The sequence below is a fragment of the Kryptolebias marmoratus genome, linkage group LG18 (genome assembly GCF_001649575.2).
Source record: "Kryptolebias marmoratus isolate JLee-2015 linkage group LG18, ASM164957v2, whole genome shotgun sequence".
NCBI classification, from domain to species: Eukaryota; Metazoa; Chordata; class Actinopteri; order Cyprinodontiformes; family Rivulidae; genus Kryptolebias; species Kryptolebias marmoratus.
The window spans coordinates 19,353,872-19,362,950 of NC_051447.1; the positions used below are offsets into that span (position 1 = coordinate 19,353,872).

At 39.0% G+C, this 9,079-nt stretch overlaps 1 protein-coding gene and 2 long non-coding RNA genes across 4 annotated transcripts in view; 2 read left to right on the top strand and 1 right to left on the bottom strand.

The window, feature by feature from the left end:
* The window catches only part of LOC112449949, a 7,928-nt gene extending 6,715 nt beyond the window's left edge, over positions 1 to 1,213 (top strand). Inside the window, exons 4-6 of the long non-coding RNA XR_003038501.2 lie at positions 415 to 499; positions 630 to 761; positions 1,117 to 1,213. This is a non-coding gene — a long non-coding RNA (uncharacterized LOC112449949). The remainder of the gene's footprint in view (positions 1 to 414; positions 500 to 629; positions 762 to 1,116) is intronic.
* A 1,062-nt stretch (positions 1,214 to 2,275) lies between these two features.
* Positions 2,276 to 9,079, top strand: part of LOC108251113 (CD9 antigen) — a 17,644-nt gene continuing 10,840 nt past the window's right edge. Inside the window, exon 1 of one of the 2 annotated variants that reach the window (XM_017441295.3) lies at positions 2,276 to 2,474. In XM_017441295.3, the coding sequence (XP_017296784.1) occupies positions 2,406 to 2,474 (69 nt within the window). In that variant the 5' untranslated portion in view covers positions 2,276 to 2,405. Of the gene's footprint in view, positions 2,475 to 4,928; positions 5,082 to 9,079 lie in introns of those variants that run through there. The other variant, XM_017441296.3, reaches the window with a different exon arrangement.
* On the bottom strand, positions 3,331 to 4,881 carry LOC112449948. The gene is made up of 3 exons (XR_005234459.1): positions 4,693 to 4,881; positions 4,369 to 4,581; positions 3,331 to 4,279 (listed from the first exon to the last, which is right to left on the bottom strand). It is a non-coding gene; the product is annotated as an uncharacterized LOC112449948 (long non-coding RNA).

Genomic DNA, 9,079 nt, shown 5'->3' on the forward strand with positions numbered 1-9,079 from the left:
GAAGGTCTCACAGATCACACACTTGGTTTTAAATGTTCTGCAATCAGTGCAGAATAATCTGCTCCAGGTTTGAAGTGTCTAGGTGTTGTAGTTTTTTAACTAGAGGAGATTAAAGATGCTGAAGGGAGGGAAAAATTAGCTGGAATCGCCCTTTAGCCATTTTCTGAATCAGAAACCAACTTCTTATATTATCTTATATCTTATATATTTATTAATTTAACTTAGATTTTAAGCAACAAAAATTAAACTAATCAAAATTTGACCTCTAATTACCAACCCAAACCAAGCCAAAACCAAACTAATACAAAAAACAAGACCAGCTAAACATAACATAAGAAAATACTTGGACTGCAGCTTGTTTTATTTAATAAATTTATTTAATGATCTTCTAGTTCTGTATTTGGGTCACGACAGATGGATCCGGACAGTCATAACCATCCGGATCGATTAAGAGGTGCTCCTAATCTTATTAAGGTTTGGTCATTAAGCATTTGAACAGGTGAGTGTATTTGTTTAATAAGTTTGTAATCTGTGTAAGATATTTTAGGGTCATTTAAATAAAAAAAAGATGCAGAAAATGTGACAAAATGTCCTCCTGTGCCTCACTTTTCTCTCTGCTACGTCCACAGGAGGTGATGGAGGATGCGGCTTTGAAGAGACGCTTTGTAGACGAGATGAACACACACACACACACACACACACCACGGAGGACAAGAAGGCCGTGTTGTTTTAGTTTTCTGAGAGTCTTCTGTGCAGAGCCCGTAAGGAAACACTGACTCTAATTTACACAAACATGGAGCTTCCAGATCAGGTCAATAAAGCTTTAATATTAAAGAAAATAAAACTCCAGGAGGATTAAAAAAAAAATGATGTTGGTGCTCCTGGTTACATCTTAAATATCTGAATTCGAGTTATTTGTCGTCACTATTCGAATTTAAAGAGACAAACACACATAAAAAAAGAAAACCAGACCTTTAAATGATCAAATTATTTAGTTTTTAACAATTAGACACACAATAAATTCGGCTAAATATTTCAGTTCTTTGAATTAAAATGAGCAAACGTGACTGTCTGACTCGGGTAAATAAAGCCGTGTGTTCCTCTGGTTCTGGTCAGCTGAGCCGCTCCGTCCTCCTCCATCATCTCCATCACAGCTGCGAACAACAACGGTGGGCCGAGCCGCAACACTGCGGCCTTTGTCCCGCAGAAGAAGAAGAAACGAGGTCCAGTTTCGCCCTCAGAGGCGGAGAAAATAACCTTGCGGCACACAAACGCTGGATTGAGTCGGCGCTGACCTCTGTGACCTCATCGGGACTCATAATCAGGTTTAAAGTTCAGCATCGACTCAGATCCTGTTTCTGCTGTAAATAAACTCCTACGGTGCCGTTTTATTTGTTTTTTATTATATAAAAACAAGAAACTGAAAGGGTCTTTCACCAGGTTTTAAATATGGGTCAAAATAACAAAAAAAGGATCAATAATAAAAATAAACAGGAGGAAATGCACCGAAGAGTGCTGAAAAACTGAGTTAAATCAGCTGAAAAAGATTAAACTGAGCTGTTGAAACAACCAGAACTGAGGCTAAAATGACCAGAACATGGGCCAAAATGAGTAGAGTAGTGGCTAAAATGACCAGAGTAGTGGCTAAAATGACCAGAACTGAGGCTAAAATGAGTAAATAGTGGCTAAAATGAGTAGAATAGTGGCTAAAATGACCAGAACCGAGGCTAAAATTAGTAGAACATAGGCTAAAAACAGCAAATCACAACCTAAAGGTTAAAAGCAGCATAACAGTTGAAGCTAAAAGAGGATAAAATTAAGAAAATGATGACTAAAATTAGCAAACAGAAAGTAAAGCTAACTGAGAAATAGTAGCTAAAATGAACAAAAATGAGCTGAAAACGAGAAGGATCAGAGGGGTGAATACATACGCACGCACCTCTTTTGAGTTTTAAATATATTTTTTCCTCCTAATTTCAGTAATTTTCCAGGTTCAAAAGCAATAAAATGAAGAGAATGTGTTTTTAAAGGCTTTTTTTTAGTTTAATTATATAAACTCTGTTTTCCTGCGTGTCCGGGATGTTTATCTGTTAGCTTTTCACAATAAAAGCCCATAAATTTGGAGTTTATCTTCATCGAAACAACTTTTAAAAGAACAAACAAGAAAGGAAAGAAAGGAGTCTTATTATTCTCCTGTAATCTGTAGGAGTTTGATCACGTGATCAGCTGTTCTCCGAGCTCCGGCCGAGTCCTGACGGAAGTGAGCCGAGCGGAGCCGAGCGGAGCCGAACGGAACCGAGCGGAAGGCGGCTGCAGCAGCGAGCAGAGGCAGACAGACGGACAGACTGTTCGGGTTTTCTCCGCGTTAATTAAACACCAACAGGTCCAAAAGAATCCTCAGCAGGATGACTGCGCTCAGCAGCTGGGAGTTATGCGTCAAATATGCTCTTTTTATCTTCAACTTCGTCTTCTGGGTGAGTAAAAACTAAAACTTATATTTAGCTTTGAACGTTTCCTGTGAAAAAAAAAAAAAAAAAAACACCTTCAGTAAAAACTTCTGAATGCTTCATTTAAGAAATAAATAAATGAGTGCTTGTTTAACAAATATATATTTAATAATTAACATTTAAATCGTTTAGAAATATTTTTATTTTTAAAGAAAATAAAATATTTCCTGTTCTTTTTGTAATTTATTTCAGCAGTGCAGCTTCTAGATTTTATAATAATCTATTATAACCTTTCTAGACTTCACTGTAGTTACTTTAACCAAACCTTTTAAGACTTTACTGTAATTTAATTTAAGTTTTTTTTTTAAGTGGTGCAGCTTTTCTAGACTTCAGGGTAATCCGATGGGAGATTATATTTTACTAATAATAACTTTAATGAGCAGATTATCTTTCTCAGGTCTTTGTTTTGTCATCCCTGTGAACCACCAAGAATAACAAAAATAATAATTTAAAAGTATTTCACATACAAATGTCTGTTTGTCATGAATTAATGGCCTTTTCCTTGTCGGTTTGTTTACTGATGAAATGTGAATAAACATCTGTCCCGTGGTTTATGAGATATTTTGCTAACAGACAAACAAACAAACATGCAGTTACATTATCACCCACACCAGAAAAACCTCCTATATGAGGTTTGTTTTGCTGAAAAACTTCAGTTTTAAAAAAAGAAAAATAACCTTTCTGTGCAGATTTATGTTCTTTCTGCGAGAGGAACTTTTCACAATAAAAGTATCAGGTTGGTCTTCTTGGACACGTCCTTCAAAGTCCTAAATCTTTTCCTTTTGTTAATTTCTTTGGTTTAAAAATTGATTAAAACAAAAATCCAAATAACTGAAAATGAATTAAAATCAGCACGGCTGAAAAAATCCTGCATTTGGTGATTTAAGTTTTCAGTTTTAGGACAAGTACTTAGAGACGCAAACCTCCACCGAGGTCACAGCGGGATTAAAGAATAGTTTGATCCGGGTCAGAATCTGGATCAGAACCAGAATTTAATCCAACACTTCTTCAGTCTTTCCCTGATCTTTGCTGACAGACAAACAACCGTAAACTAAAGGGTCACATGTAGGAGCAGAGACCAGGTTTAACTAAGGGGTTACCTGTGACCTTTGACCCCATCACTTTGAAATCACTGGTGATCACCCTTGACCCGTGAGGTGTCCAGATGTGCAGTTTAATTTTCCTCCGTTTCGTGGCTGCAAAGAACTCGAAACAAGTCTGCAGCTGTGAGTGAGAGGGTGGATGGTTGTTTGTCTCCATGTGTCCCTGCGATGGACAGGGACACATAGACACCTGTCCAGGGTGTCCCCCGCCTCTCGCACAGTGACGTCTGGAGACAGGCGCCAGCCCGCCACGACCCGGAAAGGAGAAGCGGGTAAAAGAGAATTGAAGGACGGTTGGAGCACAAGATCATCTGTTGACCTTTAACCTCATGAACCTTGAAATCACTGGTGATCACCCTTGACCCGTGAGGTGTCCTGCTGTGGAGTTTAACATCCCTGTCCTACAGCTGCAGGTTTGACCTTTGACCTGATCACCATCAGATTCTAACCTGATGTTTTAACGTTTCCTGAAAATCCGTTCAGAACCGTTTGAGTCGATCCTGTCCACAGACAGAACCAGAACCAGAACCAGAACCTGCAGTTGTTTTTTGGCTTCCTGGTGGAGTTCAGGTCTGTGCCAGCAGGGGGCGCTGACGAGGAGCCGTTAACCTCGAATCAGAACCGTTTCAGCTCCTGTCTGCAGCTGAAACGACGATTCGCCTCCAGTTTCTGCAAAAAATAAAAACATCCTCTTCTTCCTAATCAGTATCAAAAACACCCGAAACGAGGATAAAAACGGCGTATTTGTATTTGATTACCCTTAAATGATCAGTCACAGATCATTGGTCGGAGTGGGTGTCGTTAAAACGTCACCGCTGTTTGCAAACCGAAACCCGAGGCCGGCAGCAGGAAAAACAAAGATGCTGTTGTTGGTTTGACTGGTTCCTCCGGGAGCAGCTCCGGTTACCTCGGCACCGAGGACTGAGAGTCCGACAACCACTGAAACAACTGGAGGAGAGCTAAAAAAACATCTGGATGGAAGCAGGTTTTTCTGTTTTATCATCAGAAACAATCAGGACTCAATTAAAGTTCATTTAGATCAGTTATAACACCAAACAGTTAAATAAATGTTAGATGTTCACCTCAGAATCTGATCATCTGCTGCTTCTTTTTATACAAATCTGCAGTAATCCAGAGAAAAGTCTCTCATTTTAGTTTTTTATTTTTGGATAATTAGTTAAAATATTAATCTTATGAAGAAAACAATGTTTTAATTGAGGCTTGAAATGAGAGAGAAGCAGTTTATCTTTAAATCTCTGCGATCAGGGAAGTGTTTCCACCTGCGCTCTGAGCTGTCAGTCAGCAGATCTGAGCCTGCTGAAGCCCCGCCCCCTCCGTCACCTACACCTGCCCTTCCCAGCAGCATTCAGCTGAGAGCGTTTCTCCTGAAGGTTTTAAATCCCACCTGGCAGCCATGAAGGGAATGCAGTGCATCAAATACGCCATGTTTGTCTTCAACTTCCTCTTCTGGGTACGTAGAGCCCGAGAGCGCGGGAAGCTGCTCGACTCGTTTGCTTTGTTCTGTGGTTCTGGTCGGACTCGCCTCCAAGGCCACGAAAAGTAACTTTATTTGTTAAATGAGCTCCAATCCTTCGAGTCAGATGCTGACTTTTAACGTCAGGAGTGAGTTTTAGTGGAAATCCTGCTTTAAAACAACAAAAAACGACTCTTATTTATCAAACTTCAGGAAAAGTTTAGATCCGTGTCCTTTTTTTAAAGTCTTTTCTGATTAAAAGATTCTTCTGATCCAAGTTATTCACTAATTAATGATAAAATAAAAGATAAATTTCCCCTCAGATTCATCTTTTTTTTATCCGTTAAACATTCAGCGTTTCATTAAAATCCGTCCAGTTCTTGAGATATTTTGCTAACAGACAGCTGAAAACATCATTCCACCTTTAGTCGGTCGGTGTCGAGTTTCTGACCCGTTTTTATTACATGAAACTGATGTTTAAGTTAAATTTAAATGTTAGATTTTAATGTTTAGTGAGCTTCTGGCGTCTATAGGAAACCAAACATGGTTCCTCTTTCACCTTTTTTGTGTGAATGTGGACAGTTTACCTGTTTTCTTTCTTTACCTTCTGCAGACTTTGTTGTTTTAGCTGTTCGGCTCATTCAGGAGTCAGCTGCTTGAACTTTTGGTTTTTGTAGCTTTTTTACATAAATTTCCCTCAAGTTCCTTCAAAAAAACCTTTGTTCTCTTCAGTAAACTTGCTGCCGATTTGCTGTTTTTAGATTGTAGTTTCTGTTCAGTTAGCTTTTAGCTGCTTTTAGCGTCGTTCAGCCTTCTCGTTTCAACATTTCTCTGGTTTTATCTTGTTTGAGTTCGTGACCAGACTCAGGTTTCTCCATTGGGACAAAAACCTGAGCGTTTGTTTGTTTTTTGGCTCTTTTTTTGTATAAAATCCTGCTTTGATTCATGATGGCCGCCACGGCTAACTGACCTTTAAAACACAAAAAATGGCTATAACTCAGGTGGTGGCGGGCGATATGCATTCTAGGTTTGGTTTGACTTTGTGGGAACAAAACGAGTTTTAAAGCAAACATGACTGTAGGAACGTATTTGTCTCTGAGTAAAAGTAAATGTTTGACATCATCCGGACTCCCTGCTGCTGTAATTATGGGTTTGAGCCGAACACGCAGCGGTCATCACCGTTTGGACTTTTTATTGACGCCACATTCGGCCGCGAGGGAACGCTCGAAAACAAACGGCAGATTAGATAAAGTTTCAGGCGGTTTAAAGACTTCCTGTTGAGCGTTTCCCACCGGCGCCGTTTGTTTCCCCTCGAGTTGTTCTGTAGGAACGGAACCTCCTGTTTCCGGCCAATCGGTTCTCCGACAGGAACGAATTTGTTTCTGCTGGAGAGCCGACGTTTATCTGTTTTAATCTGATCCAAAAACACAAATAATTAGACTGCAGATATTTTATAAAATAATTAAGAAAGATTTTTTTTAAAGCTGCAGACTGAACCATGTGATGATTTTTAAGGCTTAAAGCAGAAACTTAATTAAAGTCCAGGTTTAATGTCTCGTTTAGTAGAATTAAATCTGCAGACTTGTTTACTTTTATTGTAGTTAATGTTTGTTTTAGATGTAGACACTTGAATTTTATTCAAAACAAAACAGTTTTCAGGCAGAAAATGTTATTTATTTATCACTTCATTCATTTTAAGGACATGTTTGAGTTTTTTTCTTGAAATTCTTGTTAAATTCTTACTAAAACAGTCCTCCTGGAAGTTCCTCTCTCCTTTGTAAACTTATCTTCAGGTGGTAATTAAAGTAACGTTCCTCGTATCGCTCGCCATGCGATCCGTTGGCGTTCGAGGTACAAATTAACGATCGCTCTCAGGTACTACCACACCAAGTTTTAGCTCCGTATCTCTTTAAACAGCTGAGTTATCCCCGTTTTTGTTTAAATCCAGCTTGAATCGAAGTAAATTGGTCGAGTTTTACTGAAAGGATGAGATATTTCACCGTAACGGACAAAAACAAGATGCTAAAAGGTCTAAAATCTGTAAAAACCTTTCATAACTGCAGGTAAAACTGAGGTTTTTACATTTCAAAATAAAAGGTTTTAACCTTGTTGCAATCTGACACTTCGCCACTAGATGTCACTGTATCTCACATCGTTTTACATCTTTGATTTTTATTTTCTAAAAGCTTTAAATTGAATATCTGTGCAGCTGATGGGATATTTTATTGAAAAATAGAAAGATTTGTAGCTTTTAAAAGCCAATAAGAATAACTCTGTTTAGAGTTTAAATCTGAATTTTACGGCTGATTATTCTTTAAAGCTGCAGAATCGTTTGGTTGAGTTTAATCACTTCATCGTTACTTGTTGTCGGTTTTTGGGGATAAGCTTTACGAAGCATTACTGAACCATGAAACTTCGATTATTGGAGTGTTTGTTGTCATTAACGTCGCTCTAATTGGTGCCTTCGGAGTTAAATGTTTTCATTGTTCGCTCTGATTTCCCCCCCGGAGTGTTTTTAACTCTTCATTTACTCCAAATATCCGGGCAGCGTTCAGCTCGGGTTCCTTCGTTTTCTGGTCAAAGAGCAGACTTTAAAATGTAAATGTTTCTTATCGTTGTTGCCGTTATGATCAACATGTTGGGCGCCACGAACAGGAAGCAGCTTTTAATTGTTGGCATGTTTGTAAAAAAGAAGAACCAGAGGAAACTTTTCCATGATGCTGTTAATGAGCCGCTGATGGTTCTTAATGATCGATATTCTTTAGAGATTTAATCCCTCTGACAGTCTGTTTGAGGTTTCTAATTAACCTGAAGTAAACTTGTGTTAAAATAAATTTCATCAGCAGCAGCTTAAAATAAAACATGTTAAAGGAAACTGTTTCTTTTTCTTCTTACTTGTTTTTAAAAGGGGAAAAGGCTCATTTATTGTAAAGATGGAGTTAAACCCCTCGTTTCTGGACTAAGATCGCCTCAACGTTAACCCTCGACGCTCTGACATCACGATGGCAGATTGTTGGAAGCGACAGGAAGTAGTTTTTCTTTCATGCAGAGAATCGCTGACCTGACGCCTTCAGGCCGACCTGTTCGGTTGCTGTGACCCGTAGAGTTTCAGCTGTTCCGCCTCGAACTCATAAATCCTCCTTTTTGGAGCTGAAGTGTTTTATTACACCACTCTGGCTGGGCTGGGTTACAGTAATGAGACTTTATTGTGAAACGGATGCCTTTGTGTGGTGGTTTTCAGGCAGCATAACGACGCAGCAGTAATTAAAAACCAGATTATATCCAAAGTTTTAGGTAAATAATTTGTCAATAATCTGAATTACTTGTAGCAGCTGAAAGTCGGACAGTTTTACAGACGTTTGGGAGGAGCTGCAGCCATCTTGACTCTTATTTAATCCAACGGTTGAGTTGTCGATGGACATCCGATGATTCACTTCCTGAAAGTTTGATTGCACAGTTGATGCTACAATATGGCCGCCACAGCTAATCAATATTAGCAAACACAAAAAGTGGTTTTAATTCAAAAACTTAAGCTGTAAACTGAGAGAAACCTGAAATGTACCGGGTACTTGGAGCGTACCTGTAAGAACCTGGTACCTTTTAAGGACTTGGCTATATTAAGATGCAACTTCTTACCCTATATTTGCAGAGTATGTACCTGGTACCAGGCTGTGTTATGAAGTGACCTGTTACCCTTATGTGGTACGTATTAGGTACATGTGGTCTGGGCTGTAAAATGAAGTGACTTATGGGGTACTTTCCAGGTATTCAGAGTACCTGTGATCAGGACCGTATCCAGACTCATTCTCCCCCTGCACATCAGTTACAATGAAGACCAAAACTTCATTAAAATGGAAGCATTTATTTAAAACAAGTGACTTGAATGTGTGTAAATCCATGGGGATCAGCCTCATCTGAAGCAACAGAGGACTCAGGGCACAACCATGATGACTCACTGAAATGACATGAATTAGTTTCTATGAATGTTGATTCAA